General features: G+C 40.3%; 1 protein-coding gene across 1 annotated transcript in view; it reads right to left on the reverse strand.

The window, feature by feature from the left end:
• Nucleotides 1-24,457, reverse strand: part of yrt (yurt) — a 110,980-nt gene that overhangs the window by 17,411 nt on the left and 69,112 nt on the right. The window contains exons 2-8 of the mRNA XM_065217084.1: nt 4,747-4,894; nt 4,512-4,688; nt 4,209-4,417; nt 3,419-4,149; nt 2,970-3,355; nt 2,808-2,911; nt 1,488-2,378 (exon numbers count right to left, since the gene is read on the reverse strand). Coding sequence (XP_065073156.1) covers nt 1,488-2,378; nt 2,808-2,911; nt 2,970-3,355; nt 3,419-4,149; nt 4,209-4,417; nt 4,512-4,688; nt 4,747-4,894 — 2,646 coding nt within the window. The remainder of the gene's footprint in view (nt 1-1,487; nt 2,379-2,807; nt 2,912-2,969; nt 3,356-3,418; nt 4,150-4,208; nt 4,418-4,511; nt 4,689-4,746; nt 4,895-24,457) is intronic.

Raw genomic sequence — 24,457 nt, forward strand, 5'->3', positions numbered from 1 at the left:
GAAGAATACAGGAGTTGTCTACGTGTTATCAAACCCTGATTTGAATGTCCTGGGAATTGAAGCAACCAAGTTATTTGATCTGAGGTCGATTCCTTTCAACTCGCTGGTCAACGCCGATGCTCTCCAGAAACCGGAAGACACTGTCCAAAAGTTAGGCTCGAAGTTTCTGAAGTGTTCCAGCGCACACTTGGTCGGTGGACTAAAGCGAAGATAAAACTCTATTTGAAGCCCGACGTCCGTCCCGTTTACTGTCCAAAAAGACCGCTGGCTTATGCAGCACTTCCAAAGGTCGATGCCGAACTTCATCGACTGCAAGAAAACGGAATCATTACGCCAGTGAAGTTTTCTGGCTGGGCAACTCCAATTGTTGTGGTCAGGAAATCCGACAACGTTGCTGTTCGAATTTGTGACTACTATTCTACGGGGCTGAATAATGCGCTGGAATCGAATGCTCTGCTCACCCACTTCCACGTCCAGATGATATTTTTGCTGACATGGCCGGTATTTCTCCCAACTGGACCTGTCTGATGCCTACCTGCAAGTCGAGGTTGGGGTGGAATCAAAAATGTACCTTACAATTAACACGCATCGAGGAATGATTGAATACAGCCGTCTGTATCCTGGAATCAAATCGGCCCCTGGCGCGTTCCAAAGGATTATTGATACCATGGTTGGAGGAATTCCGAATCTCGACAATATCATAGTTGCCGGTAGGAAGAAGGAAGAGCATGACCGAAACCTCAATGAAGTCCTGGAACGAATTAAGACTTACGAATTTTACAGTTCTTCTTCTATGAATTCACTGTACTCAGAATTATCTTGAAATTTTGATCAGAAGTATTTTGAAGCCCGCCTCTATTTTTATCTAAAAATTCACTTGAAATTTTCGTTAAAATTAACTACCAACTCTATTCGAGATGCCCTTGGAATCATCGTCCGAACTTAAATAAAACTCTTCGTAGAATTCCTTTGGAATTATACCCTACAAAATCGATTCCCTTGGACGGATCTTGAAATCTTCTTAACATTCGTCATGGAATTTCCCAAATTCTCTTGATAGTTCTTCAAAGTTTCTTTACCCTGAAAATCTAGTCCAGTTCAAGGGTTTTGAATTTTTTTCAATGCCTAAAATATTCTTTTTTTTTTCGAAGAACTTACGAAGATTTTTTTCCGATTTGCTATTGAAATTGCGCAGGAAACTGGTCACCATGTTTCAATAAACTCCGCCCAATTCTGATCTACCTACGCTACGTTAACCAGCAAGAGTCAAACGACTCCATTTACTATACCTAATATAAACCCAATGTTTCCACCGGGGGTGGGGGGTTAGTCTTGTATGAAAAATGAACACCATGCAGACAATGATTCTTATCCACTACAACACATACCTCGATTTCCCCTGTGGGCATGCAACCCGAACCCCGTTCTACAGTACACAAACCGATACCCTGTTCACACACGCACCCCATACATACATTCACACCTACCTTGGCCGGTTTGCTCTTGCTGCTGTTCTCCAAGGTACCATTGCTTTGCGGCGCTGACATATCCGTCGCATCCGTTGACGCCGTAGTAGACGTACCAGACACCACTGCCTCCGTAGGTCTCCGTATGCTAGGGATCCGCTTCAATTCGATGGCATTCGTCGTCAAGCCATTGCCATTGCTGCTGGGAGAGGTGCCCCTGCTGCTGCTACTATTGCTTCTACTGCTTACGGTCACTTTGCCAATAGCCGCCGGACTTTTGCTGCGAGCTCGAGAGCTGTTCAGGCTCGTGCTTTCCTTGAATGGGTTGCTATTCTTGAATTCCGGTGCTAGTACTAGTGGCTGCTGGTGTTGCTGGGGCGAACTCGGCACGCTGACGGTCTCAGTTGAGTTCAATCCGGCTTCGGAGGTTCCCGAGCTGTTTGAGGAAGTGGATATGTTGTGGAATGGGTTGGTGGATGTTTTGCTAGGGGTTACCGGAATAGTCGGGGAAGACGGATGGGACATGTTGAGGAACGGGTTGTTGTTGGCTAGCTTTTCTAGAGAAGTTGGGCTGGTAGCAAGGGAGTGGGAAGGAACGCTAATTTTTTCGACGATTCCGCCTTTCTGTTCGGAAAAGTGGGTGACGGTTACATTGTCCGAAGGGGACGGGGTGAGACCGTTCATTAGCAGCAGGGGGATCTGATCGGGTAAACTGTTGTGGACGGCAGTGGTGCTGGTGGTTGACACTAGCGAGGGTGGTGGCGTTATCGGATGGAGGAAACTCTTCAGCGATTGTGTCGGTGAAGTCGGAGTGACCACCGTGGGACTGGACATCATTGTCGTTACTGTGGTGTGGCCACTGACTGTAGGAGTCGTGGTCCCGGTTAGGTTCAAGGTTAGCTTATCACCTCCCTACAAAATGACACGGTGTTGTCCCGGATGCGGTGTTTTTCGATCGGATGCGAGTTTGATTTATGATACAATTTTGAAAGTTCAAACCAAACAACACACAATAAATGTTTCAGGGGGGGTATAATATATGGAATTAGAAGAAAACGAAGAATACATAAAGCTTGCATGAGTTGAGGATGATAAACAAACGAGCGATACGCTTTTGCAATCATTTGCCAATGCAATTAGCAAAACAAAAACAAGAGATCTTTCACTGTCTAGCACTCTATGAACAAGGAGGTTAAATTGGATAAATGAAATCGATATGATATGTAGCATGTGAATGTAAACTATTTGCTGGCAAATCGTCAAAGAAAACGAAACTTGTGCAGGCAACGGTAAAATCGTATTAGACCCAAAATACAAAACGTTGTGCAGATGGGTACTTACCACCGACACAAATGTCGCCGCGCTTAGCGAATCTGGTCCATCGTTCAGCGGAACATACAGCTGGTGATTGGTCAGCTTCGGATGTAGCTCTTCTTCTGCGCGTGCTGAAAATCAAAACAAGGATTAATCTACTTCCCAACCGGAAGCTTCGCACGCGCCTACCCTTGAGAATATTGCACTTGATCTGTCCTGGTGGAAGCGGCGTAACGGCCGCATTTGACAGCTTGATCTGATTGTTGGGTTTCTCCGCCGCACTGGTGGACAACTTTTTCAGCGTATCGTTGTTCGTCTCCAGTTCGGAAGTTTTGTTGATGGTGACCTTAAAGCTACTAGCATCATTCAGTTCCACTCCATGCAGCGAGGGCGATGGATCCTTTGCGATGGTTTTCATTAGCGTATCTATGTGACTGTCACGATCCGAGGAGGTGGTTTTAATGCTAAAACCAGAACTAATGGAAGCTTTGCCGAACGATCCACCGTGGTGATGGCCGGGTACCCGCATAAAGGGATTGTCGTGATCGATCAGTTTACCGACTGGTTCTTCAGGTCTGAAAAGGAAATCGTTAGTAAATCTGAACGCCGGGTTGTTAAATGCAGCAAACAACACGCACTTGTAGGAGATTCCAGCCTTCCCGAACGATCCCAGTTTACCGAACGTGACATCCTCATTCGAGGAGATCGACTTATTCGAACTAAGCGAGGGTAGATTGCCGTTGACGACATGCATCCCGATGTCGGAAGCACTGCTGGCCGATGCCGAGATATGGTTATGGATCACCGTGTTCGCTGATGGAGTTGATGTTCCCGAGGTGGAGTTCTGAGTGTCATCAGCGGTAGATAATAACTGTGGCTGCTGCTGTTGCGCTGGCTGCTGCTGATCGGGAAAGACTTGCTTCTGACGTTCTCGCAGCACGTGCGATTGACGACGAGCGAAACGCTGTGAGGGCCGTCGCTCGAACTGGACCGTTCGCCGGGCTCGGTTCTGTTGCGTTGTCTGGAACTCTGTTTTGCCAGAGTATCGGAAGCGGGAGCCCATCCGAAAAAAGTTCTGCCGTGCCGATGGTCCCTTGACCGGAGCGCGCAACCGGAAGAAGGCATGATGCTCGATGGCACACTTCCACAGGTGCTTACAGGCCTTCTCATTATGCAGCCGAAAGACGAACGTATGCTCCTGTTCCCGGCCGTGATCGTCGTCCTCCACCACGACCAGGGTTAACTTTTTCTTCTTGAAATCCAGCTTACCTATCTTGGGCCAAAAGAACAGACCTATTTTCTGGATACCTTCGAACACCAGAATACCGGTGGGGGTCAACCCCAAGTGGTACTCGCACCCATCTTTGCCCTAGAAAATATCACGCATGAATCAATAATTCTTCCCAAGGCAAACGGTGAAAACCTTACCAAAACAGTATGCATATCAACACCGTACATATCCAACCACTTGACCTTGCTGAGGAAGCTGGTTTCCGCTTGGGCCGGCGTCAGCCCGTTGCATTTTTTGTACTCATCCAAGATCGACAGCTCCAGCTCTTCGGTTTGGTTGGGAACGAAGCGAAACTCGGACACGGTTACGGCCGAGTGGACTGTCTCGTCAAAATCACCCAGTTCAGCTGTATAAACAATAATAACGGAGAACACATGTGCTCACATTAGACTAACAAACAAGCTCCTATAGGAAGGTCACACATTATTACAAACACGTACATTGTAGCGCTAGGGCCGCCAATTCTGCTGCTTGCGGATCCGGACATTCCAGCCGGCCTTCAAGCAGATCCTGTTTCAGCTGGAGAAAGAACTGGTACCGGGTGAGCTCTTCCCGCAGGGTGTTCGGTTCGGAGGAGTAGAATTTCACCTTCAACCGGAGGGTATAGGGAGGGCCGACTGCAAGAAAAAATAACGCTAATCAGACGGGCAACCGCTTTATTAGAATCGAACTTACTTTTGACTTGCTTTTTGATCGGCTTCGTGGGATCGAGCCAGTGTTTGACATTGTTGGCATCGGTGAACTGCAGCCCGAAGTAGTCCTTCTCGATCAGATCCAGCGAATAGATGACTTGCTCGTACAAATCACTCGCCAAGGCTTTCTTCTGCAAAAAACGAACAACGTGGGAAACGGAGAAAGAAATGGTTACAAGTCAGTCGACAATAGTTCACGCTCAGCATGGGAACATGATGGGGTTTGGTAAGGGGAGGGGAGGGGGTGTCTGTTCCCAAGATCTATGTAGACCGAGTGCGAATAGTGCTATCGTGCATGCAAATGACAGGCTTTATTGGTTTCCGCAGTCTATGGTGATAATAAAGAGAGTGCAGTTTGCTGTTTCACAATCGTCGCTTTGGTGCCTCTAATGCATATATGGGAAAGGGTGAGAAGTTGCATGTGGTTGGATGGTAACACGAAGAAAGGAACAGCACGGTGTGGGTAAGGAAGCCAGCGCAAAGTATCACCTCGGGACATGCAATTGGCCGCGCTTTGCTGAACGATAGACACAAGCGCACATGCATTCACTGGATTTGAATGCGGAGAGCGCGCAGGGCGTCGATCGTGGCGTCGTTACCATAGGCTTGGAACTACCTTTTCTCGACTTTGTTTGCTGCATCGGCGAGGGGCCGCGCGATTTTCCCAGACAATCAGAATGCATGTAGTTGCAAAGTTGTGCGCTGTTGACAACATTCTAATCGAGGAATGGTTTCAACCACAATTCTGGAGTTAAGATCATAACGTTCAACAGGTTCAATGAAGTCTTTAACAATGTCCTGAAATGTTTTATGAGTTCGTAAAGCTCAAGAGAAGCTTTTGACAATATGCACATCATGGTATGGTACCAACGAGGTATTTAGACTTTTCAAACTTTTCTGGATTTAACATTTTCAGCCTGTAGAGCAACCCAATAAAATCTTAAACAATGCACAGTGGTCCAGAATGGGAATTTAGCCGGAATAGACGTTCGGTGCCTTTGGTGAAGTTTTTTTTTTCTTGAAAAGTCCCTTATTTTGGTAACTGTAAACATTAGGGTGACATTGAGGGTAGACATCTTGGGAGATTTAAGAAAATTCTTGAGAAAATTCTACAAATTATCTACATAGATAAATCAGACATTAAAAGTGTGTTAAGACCAAGATTTACGATTTAGTAAATAGCTTTTAAAATCCTGACCTGACACAATAAGTAATCAAGATTTCTGTCTAAAAAAAAACTCTTCAAAAGGGACTGGATGGAGTTTGACTTCATTATCGGTTTGATCGATAAAAACATCTCACGACTTTAAAAATATATATAAGACTCCGAAATGCTTGAGAGTAAACACATTTTGTATGATTCTTTATCCAGGTTTAAGAAAAATTAATTCGATAAGTTAAGTGTTTCACTTCTGAAAAAGACAAATCAGTTTGCATACAAACATAATTTGAGATTGCAATCAAATTTCCGATTATTTCCCGGTTGGGTTCGGTTCCTGGTTAATTCCCGGATCTCCCGGTTTTCCCGGTTGAGTGACCACCCTGAATCAACAACACCTTACTGGACAATGTAAATTGATATTTTAGGTTGCTAGTACAGGATAGTAGTCAGTACAGTCGAATTTCGCTCGTTGGGCTATCTTTAAGTGAGCTACGTTATAGTTGGGCTCCCGTTAGATGGGCTGTAGCCTACCTAAATCTGAGTCAAATGTCACTTCTGACAGTGCTGATTCATTTTCGAGGGTCTCATGGATGACAAGTATCGAATTGCTCAAGGATTGCGATGATAATAATAAATCGGTGTGTCTCTCAACCCATTTTCAGCTTGACAGCTCAGCCCAGCCTTTCACTAAGTGGGTTATGGGTTTAGCCCAACGAGCGAAAGTTTACTGTATGATATAATAAAGGGTGTATTCGATAAAAAATGGCAAATACATGAACAGTTTTAACTAAAGACAGTATTCGAAAAAAATGAAGCACACACAAATGGTCGCCAAAAATTCTGATTAAGTCCGACTGGTCTAATACTGGTCGGGCGTAATGGCAAGATAAAGGGTGTCCACGATGAAATTGCCACACACAAAATTGATTCGCAAAATTCGAGTTTTCATCCGATTGCCATCAAATTTTCAGGGATTGAGAAATAAATATTAAACTTCATTTTACCATTTTACTCGAATTTTATTTACAGTCCATACGCAAATGCCCGCACCTTGGCCTTAACCCCGGCCATAAGATTCTGCACAACCTGTGAATCAACCGTTTTTTGCATGTAAACCCATACTTTCTTCAGTTCCTCGACTGTCTTCACTACCTTAGGTCGTTTAAGAAGGTGCTGCTTCATAATCGCCCAGTACTTCTCGATGGGGCGGAGCTCCGGAGCGTTGGGAGGGTTGAACATTTTCGGCACGAAATTGACCTCATTGTCCGCATACCACTTCAGCACGTCCTTGGAGTAGTGGCATGAGGCCAAATCCGGCCAGAAGATTGTTGGGACGTTGTGGGCCTTCAGGAGAGGAAGCAGCCGCTTCTGGAGGCACTCTTTTATGTACACCTGTCCATTCATCGTGTCCTGGGTCACGAAAGGTGCACTCCGCTTCCCGCACGTGCAGATGGCTTGCCAAACCAGGAATTTCTTCGCAAATTTGGACATCTTCTGAGTGCGGACATGCTCCGGAACGCTGAACTTATCCTTGGCCGTGAAAAACAGGTTGCCGGGGATCTGTTTGAAGTCGGCCTTCACATATGTTTCGTCGTCCATGATGCAGCATTCAACTTTCGTCAGCATGTTGAGGTACAACTTCCTGGCACGGGTTTTGGCGGACTTGTTCTGCTTCTCGTCGCGATTAGGGGCCTTTTGTACCTTGAACGTTCGAAGCCCAGCCTTAGTTTTGGCCTTCTGGACAAAACTTCGGCTTAGGTGCAGCTTCTTAGCCACATCCCTAACGGAGGCGTTCGGATTTCGGTTGAAGGCCCCAACTACGCGGTTGTGATTTTTGGTGTTGTACGGAATACTTTTTCCTTCACTTCTGGGCTTCCGATCGGTGGTCAACCGTTCCTCGAACCGCTTAATCACTCGCGACACCGTGGAATTCGCGATTCCCAACGTTTTAGCCATGGAACGATGCGAGAGATCCTTGTTCTCGTGATGAATGCGCAAGATTTTATCACGCACGAGCTGTTCTTTCGACTCTTTTTCCGCGAGTTTTGATCACAGGACTTTAAAACTTGCAGGATGTAAATAATGCACTATGAACTAAATCCACCCAAATTTTCATTAAATTCTACCCAACGGTTAAAAAGTTAGAGCAATTTCATAGTGTGGCAATTTCATCGTGGACACCCTTTAATAAAGAGTGTATTCGATAAAAAATAATGGCAAATACATGAACAGTTTTAACTAAAGACTGTATTCGAAAAAAATGAAGCACACACAAATGGTCGCCAAAAATTCTGATTAAGTCCGACTGGTCTAATACTGGTCGGGCGTAATGGCAAGATACAAGGGGTGCTTCTGAAGGCATCCATCCTTGTAAATTTGCCCGTTAATGGTGCCAGATGTGATGAAGGGCTGACTCATTTTACCACATCTACAGATCGCCTGACAGACAAGGAATTTGTTGGCAAATTTGTATTTTTTTCGACGTAGGATTACGTCTTTCGGCAACATATTGGGAGTGCAATTTCTAAAAACCAAAATCGACCGCGTTACGAAAAGGGGTCAGGTTTTGACCACTTATAACTCTATCAATAGCGGATGGATTTTAATTCTAAACAAGCCAATCGATTGGAAATTTTCTACGAATCTGCTAAAATTAATACCTTATCAATTTTCAATAAGTCACTATTGAAAACTACACAAATGTCCAACTTTTGCAATGGAGATCAAAATTATCACCGATTGCCTGCACAAAGCGCTTTCCCTAACACAGATTTCAAAATCGAATTCCATCCGGTCTCGCCGAACGGTGCTTAGTCACCGTGTGTGGTGGTGTCCGGTCGATCGGTCGTCATCAGCAGCAGCAGCAGTGCTTCTTCGCGTGGCTTTGAACATTGTTCTCCAGTACACAACGAAAGGCTGCCGCAAACAGCGAGCTGCAGCCCACATGAGCGTCCATTCACCGAAGAAGGAGGTAGAAGCCACAGCGCTACTGATCGGATTCAGTAGCGCTTCGTGAGTCGCTGTGGGCCATCTATGCCAACCGTGTCATCCTCTTTTAAAACAACATAAGCTCGCCAGCCTCATCTGTGATGAACACCCTAATAGCTCAGCATCTGTCTTGTAAGCGGTCACGGTAGTCGACACATTTTCTGTTATAATCGACTGCCTTTGCCTTTGACACTTGCAAAACAAGCTATAGTACAGTACCAAACTAAAATGTCATATGACAGGTTATGTCATACTACACTGTCGCCGAAGACCGTCACGAATGTATGTATTTTGGGTTTTCTCATAATAAGAGCTGCTGATATTGTGCTTGTGTGAATTCTGAAAATAGCAAGCAACGATGCCCTAGTAATAACATTTCGTATCAGAAATGGTTTAATTTACACCAAATTGAGGAATTAGAACGAAATCACACATGTCATATCAGGCATAACATTTGATAACGGCACAAGAGCATTTGTAAACAAACTTTCTAAGGCCCGTTACACGCGATCCAAAGTACGCCCACGCAAACCAACAACATCATCGGATAGGGGCATCTATTACCTTTCCGAAAGTGGTATTAGTTTGCGTGGGCGTACTTTGGTTCGCGTGTAAAGGGCCTAAGAATGTTTGTTTACAAATGCTTTTGTGCCGTTATCAAATGTTATGCCTGATATGATAGTTATTTGATAATTTTCATTTTGCTCGAATGTTATTCTACCGGTTGTGTTGTGTGAGAGAGACGACGGTAGACGGTATGAATACAAACAGACTGTCGCGCACGACAACGAAGCAAGTGTAGTAAAAAACGTCAACTGTTTCAACCCCTGCTCAGCATTACTCAACCATCACGACAAAACGGTCCTTTTCAGGACTACCATAAATAAGTTAAATAGTATTTTCTGGACTTTTCATCAATCGGATGTCAGTTCCCATAAGTTTAAATCTAACATACCATGTATTTTTGAGGCAACATTGGGGTGCAATTTCCAAAACCAAAGTCGGTCGCGGCATGAAAGTGGTCTGATTTTGATCCAGAGATGATAGATTTTAATTCTTAATACGCCAATCGATAGACTTTATTAATTTTCAAAAGGTCACTATTGAAAATTGCACGAATGTACAACTGATGCTATGATAATTAAAATTATCACCGACTGCCTGCAAAAAGCGCTTTCCCTAACACAGATTTCAAAATGCTCCTCACAAGCAGCTAGCTATCAAGGCTGCCCTCGATTCACAGAAGAAGGAGGAATAAGTCGCACCGCTACTGATCGGATTCAGTTGCTCGTCGTGAGCTGCTGTTGGCTATCTATGCCAAGCGCGTCACCGTCGTTCCAAAAAAACAAACAGCTCACCTGCCTCATCCGTGTTGAACACCCTAACAGCTCAGCATTACTCAACCATCACGACAAAACGGTTCTTTTCAGAACTCTTTGATAATGTACCCAGCAACCAAACATTTGTGGTGAAATCCTTAACAGTATTGAAGTGGTTCATAAAAATTCTCGCAATGACCGAATATCACATGACCTTGTCAATTAACCAGAAACACTTCGAATTAAGGAGAGGTTTTTCCATGATAAAATCACGAATTTATTTGATTGATCGCGAATATCTCGCGAATGGAAAATTTTAGCAAGAAATTCTTCCAATCAATTTTTGCTTTTTATATTATCCAGTGGCGTTTCCTTAACCTCAATCTACCTGTGCACCAACTCTCAAAACATAAACAATTATCAAAATATTGCTTGCAATGGATGGATATCGAGTAAGCTAGAATATTAAGTGTATTTTCAACCGATTCGAGTATGAATATGGAATTGAAGCTGGTTTTGAAAGTTGGTGCACCGGTAAAAAGTGAGGTTACGGAACGCCAATGATATTATCTATTGAATAAACCACAAAATCCGTGCGTTTTGTGCACGAAAATGCGTAATTTTGTCAAAACACTGTTTCCCTAGCACAGTCGCCGAATATTGCCATGGATACAACATCTTACTTTTTTTGAAATAATTCAGCAAATAACTTCAATTGAAAAAAATAAGATTCTTGAAGTCCGAAAATTTAAATGTTTCAAATAAAGTCTCAGAACTTTGAAATTTGTCTAAGTTACATGTTAATTTTTCAGTTTTTATAATTATAGAAATTTTCGAGATTCATATGAAAAAAAAAATCAAATTTTGAATATCCATAATAATAACTTTAAAAATCTCAATTATATTTAAAAAAAATCACGATTCTTGGACGTAAACTAAATTTAACGTTTCTGACATCAAGAATTGTCTATAGAATTTTTATGATAATGCAAAATGAGATTTGATGAGAATTATTGTCATCTACAATTCGCTCTCTCTCTCTCTAGGGATAATTCTAAAGGAATTCTGAGGAAAATTCCAAAAGAACTTGACTAGAAGTTCCCGATAATTTTGAGAAGCATTTCAAGAAATCTACACACTTAAAAATAACTACTTTTACACGAGAAGTAATCCATATTGGACGTACAGTGGTGGCCATTAAAATAGCACAATACGCCGATTTTCATACAAACTAGCCAACTTTGGCATGTTGCAACTATGTTTTGTTATGATCAATTGAGCTGAAATTTTATATGCTGAATATGCTGAATTTTCCGTGTACGTAATATCAAATTATTAGAAGCGCTTGCCGAAAACTGACGGGCTGGTTGAAAATGGCCAATAAAATAGCACATTTATAATTCGAAATTTCCGAAGTGTTATAGTTTTAACATGTTCAACCATATTGCTAATAAACGACAGCGTGCTTAAGAAAGTTATTTACGATACACCGTTTAAAAAATTCATGTAAATTTCTGCGACATATAGCGCACATAAATTTAACGCTGATTTGGCGTCAATTTACACGATATTTCGTGTAAATTTAAGCGCAATATCGCATAAATTAGCAATATTGTATGCAAGCTTGTAAACGATTTCGTTGTTTATACCAACTATAGCACAACATTAAACGAGGGAATATTTAACGCGATATATAAAATTCAGAATCTTGTTTTGTGTATGGTCAAAAATTTCCGAAATAATAGACTTCGAAAATTTCGAATTATAAATTTGCTATTTTATTGGCTAATTTCAACCAGCCCGTCAATTTCCGGCAAGCGCTTCCAATTATTTGATATTACGTACACACAAAATTCAGCATATGTATTTGTAGTTCTGTGTAAAAATTACATCTCAATTGATCATAATTAAACATAGTTACAACATGCCAAAGTTGTATAGTTTGTATAAAAATCGGCCTATTGTGCTATTTTCAAGGCCATCACTGTAAAGCTTGACACCCTTGCAACAACTTTCATGAAAAACTCTCCCTGCAACGTATCTTGTTTGGAACGGTAAAAGGAAAGAGATAGAATTATTTGAAAGTTTGTTTGCAACACACGTGCTTGATGGTACATTTAAATCAAAGGGGAAGTTTTTGTTATGTAATTCCACCAATACGATCAAGCTATGTCGTAGACCGCGTTTGTTGCAATCAAACTTTCAAACAATTCAAGCTGAACATTGCATTCGGTCCTAAGTAACATTGACAGATTCTCTTCGTCGACTTTCTCTTTGTATCTCCATGGCCATGTAAAGGCATTCTCGTGTATTTTCAGCACGAATCAGCTTTTATTCAGCATATAATACGACAAACACAACAAGAAATCATTGAACGTAAACAATCATTTCATGTAAAATTAAGTGTTCTCAAACCGAAACATAAGAAACATGACGAAGAGAACGTTTGATTGAATTGATTTTCTCGTTTCTTTCAACAAAAGGGCCGGTGACATGTGTCGGTCTCAGCGAACTGAAATTTACAAGACTTTTCGTAGTGTGTAGGAGAACTAAAGGTGAATTCCGTGTACTGAAAAGACCATTATTATGAACAATTCCAGGGAATTATGAAGCCAATTTGAAGAAATTTCGGGACCATTCTAAAGGAATTCGCAGGAAAATTCAAAGGTACTTAACAATTACAATTCGGACGCTACTCCTAATGATCAGCTATTGCTAAAAATCTCTTGAATTTTATCAATCAATGAATCAGAGAGAATTCTGAGGAGGGCGTCAAGGGAATACCGATAATAATTCTGAATATAAATAAAACAAATGCTTTGCCGAATTTAATACTAGAGAGGGGAGGGAATTTAAAGAGATTTCCCATAGGATTATTAGGATTCTCAATTAAATCACTTATACTTTGTTTTGTAGTATCCCGAGCAGGAGAAAATAACTAATGAATACCTAATTCTGCCCTGACACCAAAATTTGACCAGCATGATATAAGAGGTAAAATACTAAAGAATAATACCAAAAAAAAATTACATGCAAAATACTTTCTTTCGGGATCCCGAGCAGGAGACAATAACTTATGAATATTAAATTCAGGTATGAAAACAGCACAACAAGCAACCTAAATATGGTATTGATGAGCCTGATATAAGAGGTAAAATACCAAAAATAATACCGCAACAATATTCTACAAATTACGATCTAATAAATAATTTAGTTATTGTAATAACTGATCCAACCAGGGTTGCTTCCACTCACTTGCTATAAAAAAAATGTTTTTTTTTTTTACAGAATTATGAAATCATTAGATGTTATTATGATATGTTGGACTCGTAAGTTAAAAGAAGAGGTTGTAAAGTATGTGTTTGATACATGAAATTAGTCAATTTCGCTTTCAGAGTGTCACAATCAGCATTTCTATGATTCGTGAGCGTTCACTCAGAGCTAGCGCTAGCGAGTCGTAAAATCGCTGATTTTGACTATCTGAAAGCGAATTTGACATGATTTAAGTGTCAAACCCTTGCCTTTCAACCTCTGCATGTATCTAGCAAGTAAAAAATATCATTATAATATCTAATAATTTCAAAATACCAAAAATCATTTTTTATAGCATGTGAGTAGAGGGATCCAACCCTTTTTTCGATGCCAGAAATACCATAATTTGTTATTTAAAAGGTCTCCTAATACCAATCTAACAACTCTTTTAGGTGTTGTTGTCTTAAAACTGAAAGATCACGTTTTGTTATGTTGGTAATTATTTGATATTTAACAAAAAAATGGTAGCTAAATAATATCAAAACAAAGTTTTATATCACAAGCATGCCAAAATATGATATTATACCACATTAAGATATTCATATGTTATCGGTTCTTGCTCGGGATGTGGGACATTTGTTTTAGATCTCAGACATAATTTTTGAAAGTCCCAAGGAAAAGTTAAGAGTTTCGAGCATGAGGAAACATTCAAGATTCTAAGTAAAATATTCGAGATTCCGGTATTAGAATATTTAACAAAGTTCAATGAATATATGTACCAATCTAGATTTTAAGGGTCCAATCAAATTCCCGGTTTTTGTGCAGATGTGATAACTGGAGGTGGAAGTGGTTGAACAGCTGGCAGAAGAGGAGGTGGAAATGGAAGATGTTTCACCCCCGGAATCTAAAGAATGCAGTGAGGACCAGTGTCTGTTTTTATCATTCAAGATCACACGCAAGGAGTAGCGCTTCAACCCAGTGTATATGAATTGCGTTCATTTTGAATATCTTCGCTGTGACGTGACAGTTGATTATATATCATCGAATACGTGTTTGTTGATATTCACCAGTGCTTGATTATCCAACCCAAAATTGTCAAAATCAGAACCGATCCTCAAAAGCAAAATAATCAAATTCATTTTGGGCAAAATTATTATTTTGAATATAATCGACCCCAGAGCCTAAAAGCTCGATATTATCATCAATTTAGCATGAGGCAATAATTTCTCATCGATCTGTGTGTAAAAACCAACACGAAGCGTTCTTCAGCGCTATATTTGTGCAAAATGAAAATAAATATTTTGCATTTGATCCTCAAAATCATTCCCACCAAGATGAAAACGAATATTAATATTGACAACAACACAGGCGATAATGAACATCCAGCCACGAATGAACAAAAACAAGTGTTGACCTCGATACTCAAAGGTTGCCTTGATCGAGAGAATATGTTTACGTCAAAATTCAAAGTCAGTTGGTTAAAGGTAGTTGGTCTATGTGTTAAGGTTGTCCTAATTTTAAGCTAAGTTCAGTGTAGAAGGAATGATTTTTATCAGCACTGGTGAGGACAAGACGAGCAACGTCGAAACCCGGAATTCAGCAACGAGTTATCAAGTATCGGAATGAGGAGAGTTACAAGAAAGCATTAGAATAATGGAAGCAACGGCAGCAAGTTGTTGGCTTTCGAAAAAAAAAAACAGAAGAGAAAGGAGTTGCGGGCACAGAAGAAAGCAGAAGCCTATAGTAAGTCCTAGGAAGAAGAAGAAGAAGAAGAACTCCTCACAAGCCCCTTCCGAAACTGATTCGAAATAGTGTATGAATGAATTTTAAAATTATTGTAAAGTATCTGGGCTCCGTAGAGCCTCTTAAGACATTTGAGCATACAAGATAAACGATTGAAAATAATTATCATTATTATGTACTTGCGTATGCAATGCACAAATGCATTATTTTTTTCAGGTATTGATACAACTTAAGAAGTTCCTAACATAAACTTATATAAATTAAGAGTTTGAAGTAGGGTGTCACATTAGACTGATGCAAAATTTGACTTTTTCGCTCCACAGTGCTTAAATGGTTTCAAATCGTTTGGTTAGACTTCGCACAAGCCATTTGAAGTTTACATGTAAATTACTATGGGAAATCTCAACTTTTTGTTCATTGCCTTCTAGTCTTTTTCCATATTGAGCTGCGAAACAGTTCGATAGCTATTCTTATAGAAAATTTTCTCAGCTACAACTTTGCTGAAGATCGTTTCTATGTAAAACGAGACAGGAAAAAGTTATTAATTATTTAAGAGATTGGTAAACTTATGACATGATCAAGCAGCTGTTCTGTAGGCAACACTGTATTTTGCAGTGTGACATCAGCGCATTGAACCATTGATAACTTGCGATCCTTGTATTTAATCAAAAAGTGGTCTTCAGCAAAGTTGTAGCTGGGAAAATTTCCTATAAGGACATATGAAAGCTTTTGAAGAAGACCGATATGGTGAATTATTAGATAGACATGAACAAAAATCTTGGTTTTACCATAGTAATTCCCATACAAACTTCAAATGGTTTGTGCCATCTCAGTTTCTCACCAAATGGGTTCAAATTTTGAGAGGTTAGTCAGGATCCGATTTGGAATCGTTTAAGTATTTTGGAGCGATAATTTCAAATTTTGCATCACTCTAGTGTCACATCCGGAGAACTTTGAGATTAGGGCGTAATTGCTTTTGTAAACAAACACGCCAATCACCGATTTCTCGCGAATTAATGCTCAATCTCAAAAACTGAAAACACAAAAAGGTAAAGAAATGATTCCTATTTCATTTAATATAGTTTGTTTGTGAGATAAAGCTTTTATACCCGAAAAATCGGCGATTGACGTGTTTGTTTACAAAAGAAATTACGCCCAAATCTCAAAGTTCTCCGGACATGTCTTGAGCAGAGGAGAGACCAAGTTAGTAGTAAACAATACAAGTAACCTTTTTTTTTCGGCGGGTACAGTTTTCCAATTTTCATTTTCTGCAGTGAGGTTAGACAATTTCTATAGGTGGCGTTAACTTCCCCATTTCCGGCCTATTAAGCACAACCCACACTTAGTCTTTCTTAATCTAACGCAGTTTAGCACCAAACGGAATGTTATTATTACTGATGGCTTCCAAATTTATTTACCTTTCCGTGCATACCGTAAGATTTGATAAAGAGAAACCAATCGTTGAGATATATTATAAATTCTAACACTGCTGCTTGACGCCAAACTCGGCCTACGGATTCTAAACTCGGCCCAACGCATTGAAACGCTATTGAAATGCCAATGAATTCACTTCGGCCTATCAGATGAAAATAAAAATTGATTCGGTCGCTCCGACGCTTTGGTTTTTGGGAATAATGGGTGCAAACCTTCATATCACGCATTCTCATTGACTTCGTTCGGTAGCTTATTAACTGAAGTATCGTACCAAACGCATAATTGACTTGTTAACTCTGAAATCATGGATTTATTTGAAGTTTTCTGCTCGATGGACCCAAAATTGGCGTTTAGGCCGAAGTAGCTCTCTACCCTTTTTTTTTATTGATTTTTTGACACCAGCTTGGTTTTATGTTAACATCGGAAAAAAGGGTAGGATGTATCCTTCAATGCTCGTGTTCTGTGTGTTCACGTCTTATAGAGTCTTCTGAATGAATTCTCGATCACTTTTCTTGAAAAAAAAATATAGTTGTAATAGAATTCGCCCCTACCTAAGCCATGCACAATCCTAACACACTTTCTAAATAGATTGGCAGATTTTGCCACAGCCCAACTTCGTCCGTACCACAATCTATACGTTCTCAAACTTTTATATCTCGTACCCACAGAGATTGGATGCTGCTAAATGTCAACACTGACTGCAGCAGCCGCAACCGCATAAAATGCCAATCCATTGCATTTTTTTTTCCACCGACCGACCAACCGTCTAGTCGTCGTCGCAGCCCCCATAGTTGTTACCGTTCATTGCTGTTGTTTTCATCACCGAAAGATAGCTGCTTCCAAAAACAGCATTACCCGTATTGGCCAAATTCCCTCAACTAACAATTAATTAACTTAATTTTTGCACTACCCGTTGCTTTTGGCAGGCAGCTGATCCACTTTAGAGCAAAAACTGCTACCCGCGCGAACGTACAGCTAACTTCGATGATCTAATATGTGTATGAGCAGAGGCAGTGAATTACGCCAGCAGCAGTCGACTCTAGAGGAGCAATGCCACCCGGCTGCATATATGGAATCTATGCGGAATAATGTGTACCATCTTGCCAGTCTGTTTGTTGCTGCACGTATGCGATGTTTCATTTTTTGGGCTTTTGAGGAACAACCGCGCGCAAAGTAGTTGAGTGATCATGAAGCAGCAGCAGCATCATAACAAGCTGCTCGTCATGAGTCGCTTTGTGCTGCCACCTCACGCATATCTTCAAGTCAGTCATGCAGTCAGGCGGGCGTGCAAGAAAATCACGTAACATCATCGTTACAAACACTCGACGACTTTGTTTCGACTCAGATGAAAAGTACCCCCCAAAAGCATGTTACCTCACCCGGGAACCTTCGATGCACACGGGTATTCTCGTGTTAGATCATCGCCGAAATTGACTCATGATCTTCACCGGGTTACACTAACGACGTCCGGTTCGTCGATAATTGCTAGCTATCCGTAAGAGACATCGACCCGCTAAATCAATCACGTTCCCGTTAAGATCGAAGAAATGGCTTTGAGTTTCTTTTATGATTAGTTTCCGGATAATTGGATCAAAATCTTCTCAGAACATCGGAATCGATATACACGGCAGATCAAAAAAAAAACGGTAGGAGAAGTAATTCATCCCAAATTGGACCAGCTGGTGTGTGGTGTGGTCACAAATCAAACAAACCCCAAAACAGATTCTGTTTCTCTTTCGTTTCTTTCAACACGCCACGAAATAAAATTATACGACCTAAACAAAACGTGGCGCCCACTGCCACAAAGCCATAAATCCGCGTCGATCGCGAAAACCCGAAACACAACCAACCACAACAACAAGCAATAATAATGTCTGTACACACATTCAGCATTCACTTAGGTCGAGAAAGACACACAAAAAAAACAGATCGCAGCAAAGTGATCGCGAATGTTCTCAACCTTCTTAGTGCAGTGGAATCAATTCACTTTTGGTGAGATCTAACCTTTCTTAGTTAATCAAATAATGGTTTTTTAAATTTCCGAGGTTATTTGATGTTTTGAAGAAAGCTTCTTTCACTTTATAATGGACGAACAATTCTGCCTCCATTTGAATGAAGAGTAAAGACGCTATGAATTCCAGAAGAAATGCTTGCGAACCTACATTGAGCAAAGTTCAACAAACAAGGACCCAGACAATCAGAAGTCATAGACGCAGAGATAGAATTGCTAATTACTATAGATTGATTAACATTAACAATCGTATAGTTGGGATAGGCGTACCTGTACCAGTCATGGCTGTTCGTTCCTTTTATTATGTGTTCCAATTGTGCTTATAGATTTAACCACGACTGTTACCTTATGAGAATGAAAATCACTTTAAGGGATGACTAAGTTCAACATATGGGATAAATGACGGCTTCGGCCAATCTTCTGCTTGTTCTTAGCATTTCAAGCTTATTGCTAATCGAATATAAGCTTATTGTGTGCTCTCAACTTAGTGTTCTAGATGCACTTCCACAGTTAATAATTGAGAGTTTTCGATATCACCATGTACCATTTTTGCATTAGTATAATCGTGTGACAAGTACAATCATACTCTATGGCCAGGGAAGTCAAGAAATTTTCCAACCCGAAAAATTCCTAGACCTTACCGGGAATCAACCGGGACCGCAGATTTGACGTAGGATTATGAAAGGTAGTTTTGATGTCACAGAAGAAGTATAGTATTATTAAATTAATGTTCTTGGAGATGATAGCGGCGCGGAAATGAAGCCTTGAAGACTCTTCCATTAAGAGAATTCGGCAAGATATTTTTTTTGCATAATTCTCTGAATAGGAGGGGCTTAAAATTTGCAACAAAAGGCATAAAGATAGGTACGGTCTAGCATGCTCAACGCTTGGAATCAATGTTCAGCGACTGTGTTAGGGAAACCACTTTTCCCATCACGGAAACGCCTCGTTTTCTGATGTAAAAATTACGCATTTTCGCGCACAAAACGCACAGAGCTTTTGATTTATTCAATATATAATTAAAAAAAAATCAAAAATTGATTGGAGGAATTTCTTGTTCAAAATTTTTCAATCGCGAGATATTCGCGATCAATCATATAAATTCACGTTCACGCGTCCTGGAGAAAACCTTACGAAGTGTTTCTAGTTATTTGACATGGCCATGTGGTATTCGGTCATTGCGAGAATTTTTATGTACCACTTCAATACATTATCAAAGAGCTTTGGGGGTGATGTGGCTGGCAGCAAGGCGAGCGAACGTTCAATGAAAATTAACTCTTAAACAAGAATAATTTATGGTGGTCCTGAAAAGAACGTTTTGTCGTTATGGTTGAATAATGCTGAGCTATTAGGATGTTCAACACGGATGAGGCTGACGAGCTGCATGTTGTTCGGAACGAGAATGATGCGCTTAGCATAGATGGTCTACAGCGGCTCACGACGAGCAACTGAATCCGATCAGCGGTTGAGGGCAGCCTTGATAGCTAGCTGCTTGCGGGGAGCCTTTCGTTGTGTACTGGAGAACACCAACACTCATCACACGCGGTGATTGAATGAACAGCGTTCGTTGAGACCGGATGGAATTCAATTTTGGAATCTGTGTTAGGGAAAGCGCTTTTCGCAGGCAATCGGTGACCATTTTATGATGTGACATTATGATGTGACATTATGATAAATGATAAATCCTTAATTTTAACAGATTAGATTTGCGTATTCAGAATTAAAATCCTTCATCTCTTTTTTTATTGGATATCAAGCTGGAGCTGCGTGACAGCTTAGTTTTCAAGACTTGACCCATTTGAATAAATTTTGCTTCTATCTTTGACAATACAGCAGAAGGACTAGCCTATGTTGGCCGCTTGAACACTGGATTCCGTTTGTATTGTTTTAAGATAGTTATAGAAAAAATGCTGTGACGTGTGCGCGTAGATACATCCGCGTAGTAAACCGATTGAATAAGTAAATCCGTTTCGAACGAAATATCTAAATTATGTAAGTTACGAAAACCGCGCGAATTCCGAAAGCCGTGCGAGACAACAGAAGCGAGAAAAAAGGCTTATTATCATTTAAAGAGTGCCACCAAAATAAATGTGATAGCCTATGTTGGCAAGTTGATTAATTTTGGTTTCCTCCCTAGATATTCTACACAGCAAAAAAATAATTTTGATATCACATCAAAGTGGATGCACTACAATCATGTCGAAAATTTCATGTAATTTTTATGACCACATAAATAAACAAATGCAGTAAAAGCAGCGTAATGTCAGTTCATGCATTGTATTAATGATAATTTTGTCCTTTTTAGCAAGTAATATTACACCATATTTTCGACATGATTGTAGTGCATCCACTTTGACGTGATATCAAAATTATTTTTTTGCTGTGTACTTATTTACTACTGAGCTTTGTATCAAATTAGTTAATTTAAAGAACGTATCAATCATTTCAAGATTTCGCGACCGCACCGAACAAATTCTATACTACATAAGCTCAAAGGCGTTTGACAAGCTCTTCTGCGTTAGCTCCGTAGACGTAGGCGCGTTGAATTCGACAGTCGGCAAAGGTTTAACCTGTACCAACACCGCTTAAGGAACGACCTCGAGTCAGTAAAACCGTTTATAGCTAAACATCTAAATTACGTAAGATACGAAAATCGCGCAAATTGTGAAAGCCACGCGAAACAACCGTAGAGAAAAAAAAACAGCTTATTATCACTTTATTAGTGCCACCAAAATAAATGTGATAGCCTATGTTGGCAAGTTGATTAATTTTGGTTTCCTCCCTAAGTATTCTACTTATTTTACTGTTGAGCTTTGTTTCAATTTAGTTATTTTACCGCACGTATCAATCATTTCAAAATTCCGCGACCGTACCGAACAAATTCTAGACTACATAAGCTCAAAACACTTTTGGCAAGCTCTACCGAAATGCGAATCACTTCTGCGTAAGCTCCGTAGACGTAGGCGCGTTGATTCCGACAGCCACGAAAAGTTAAACATGCATCAATACCACATAAGGAAAGATCGATTTTACGTATGGTTTAGTTCATAGATTAACATTGACTGCTGTTTACAAATGTAAGTACTTGAACACTAAGAAATAAGTTAACTCAAATGCTTTAACCGCATATATAAGAGATTTCGCGTATTGAGAGAATTATATAGTAATCGAGTACAACAAACTCAGGGGAATACAATATCTCCAAAAGTTTAAAAGCTATTAATTGTCACATACCTCTACTTTTACTTATTTCCTAAACTATTCCTCTCCTTGTTAATCTGCTTAATGCTATTGGTCTGCTTGTGTTTTCTTTTTAAAATTCAAGACTAAATAAGAAGATTTATTCTACAACTTTAAAGGTTAGTTGCCTCCCTAAGCGGACCCCCCGCATCCTAATTATTTTGTTAAACTACTTAATGTCATTAGACTTTCTGAAGTTTCTTATTTAAGTTCATTTGATGATTATAATATCTCATTAGTCTAATTTAATAAATTATTAAAAGCTCTAATTCACCTTATCAATCATAACCCATGCTTTATTAAGTACCTGCACTTGTGCTTGTAATCTAAAATTAAACGTGTTTCAAGTACTTTTGATTTTGACCTATACCTATTTATTATATCTTAGTTCGACCCAGGTAACACCTTCATGTGACTAAAATGCTTCATTTTGAAGTTAGTTTCCTAGCTGATTTTTAAATTATATAGGGTATATGTTCCAATTACGCTCTCACGTTTCCACTATGTCGCACCACAAAAATACATATGGGTATGTCACAATAGAAGCACGCCACAGTTTAAATTCCGAGCCATAGTTCAAACACTTATCCCAAATCAAAATGAAGCACTTATAAGATTAGTTACAATACCATGTACAAAAATGATGTTTAACATTGTTTCCTGAGTAATACTTCAATGAAAACAACAATGAAAGCTTGTCACGCAAGTAGAAGGAGCACCGTTGGGCACTTTCTGAAATATTTCAATAGTATAATTCCCTTGTAAACCCAAATAAATCTATCTGCGTAAAAATAAATAAAATAAGAGTGATTTGCGGCAAAACCCGCCAGTATCACACCCAACGTCAGTGCCTATACGTAAGCGTACTACGACGCGGCTCTCAATTAAAGGAGTAACAAGTGTGATACTATCACTGCTAGACTAGATCTTTGGTTCTCCCCATTGCCTGCCCATGACGCCATTCTATCGCAGCATGAGCCAGCAACAGAATTAAAATCCATCATCTCTGGATCAAAATCTGACCACTTTCATGCCGCAACAGACTTTGTATTCTGAAATTGTACTGCCAATGTTGCCTTAAAAATATATGGTATGTTAGATTTTAACATATGGGAACTGACATCCAATTGATGACCTTGACAAATGTCCAAAAAATACTCTTTATCAAATTTATAGTGGTCCTGAAAATGACCGTTTTGTTGTGAACGTTGAGTAATGCTGAGGTATTAGGGTGTTCAACACGGATGAGGCTGGCGAGCTGTTGTTTGGAACGAAGGTGACGCGCTTAGCATAGATGGCCGACAGCGACTCACGAAGATGGATCCCGATCAGTAGCGGTGAGACTTCTTCCTCTTTCTTCGGTGAATGGACGCTCATGTGGGCTGCAGCTCGCTACTGCTGCTGCTGACACCACCACATACGGTGATTAAATAAGCACCGTTCGGCGAGTAAGAGTCGAATTCGATTTTAAAATCTGTGTTAGGGAATGCGCTGTTTGCAGGCAATCGGTGATAATTTTGATCACTATTGCAACAGTTGGACATTTGTGTAATTTTCAGTAGTGACCTATTCAAAATTAATAAAGTGTTCAATTTAGCAGATTTGTAGCAAAATTTTTAATCGAGTAGCTTGTTTAGAATAAGAATCCACCCGTTGTTGACAGATTTATATGTGGTCAAAACCTGACCACTTTTCGTAATGCGATCAATTTTGGTTGTTTGAAATTGCACCCCTGACGTAATCCTACGTAAAAAATATATGAAATGGTGTTGGCTGACCGGAAAATGAAGGTGCGCGAGCTAGCAGATACCGCAAAGATTAGTACTGAGCGCACACGCCATATTTTGGGCGAGATTCTGCATATGAAAAAGTTATCCTGCCGCTGGGTGCCGCGCAAGCTCACTCTTGACCAAAAACACGAACGCGAGAGTACTTCGAAAAAGTGTTTGGACTTGCTGATGCGGAATCGGGCGGACTTTTGGCGTCGATTGGTAACTGTTGATGAAACCTGGATGCACTATTACACCTCAGAGAACAGAATGAGTGCCCGACAATGGACTGAAGCCGGCACGAGTGCTCCGAAGCGGCCGAGGGTCGGAAAGGTTATGGCGTCGGTTTTCTGGGATTGTCATGGCATACTCTTCGTGGACTACCTCGAAAAAGAAAAAGCCGTCAACAGCGAGTATTACTGTGCATTATTTGAGCGATTGAAGGCCGAAATCGCTGCAAAACGGCCTCACTTGAAGCGAAAAAACAAATTGTTTTTGCAAGACAAGAGCATCGCAACCACGGCTAAAATCAATTACTTACGGCTCCAATTAATCATTTTGCCAAGCTTCTGCATTCATTTTCCATCAGATGTTACTGCTGTTGTTTGCGGTAACATCTATCGTAAATCACGCATAATCTGTTTTACGTTAATTGTTCACAGAGGACACTGTAGTGCAAAACATGTCTGATACCTCTATATATGCATTTAGATTAATATTTGAAGTCCCTCCTTTTTTACACATCTGCACACAAAATAGCTCACCTCTCACTGAAT

Source organism: Ochlerotatus camptorhynchus, unplaced genomic scaffold (genome assembly GCF_037179485.1).
Source record: "Ochlerotatus camptorhynchus isolate MF236.1 unplaced genomic scaffold, CSIRO-AGI_Acam_v1.1 ptg000070l, whole genome shotgun sequence".
Classification (NCBI taxonomy): Eukaryota; Metazoa; Arthropoda; class Insecta; order Diptera; family Culicidae; genus Ochlerotatus; species Ochlerotatus camptorhynchus.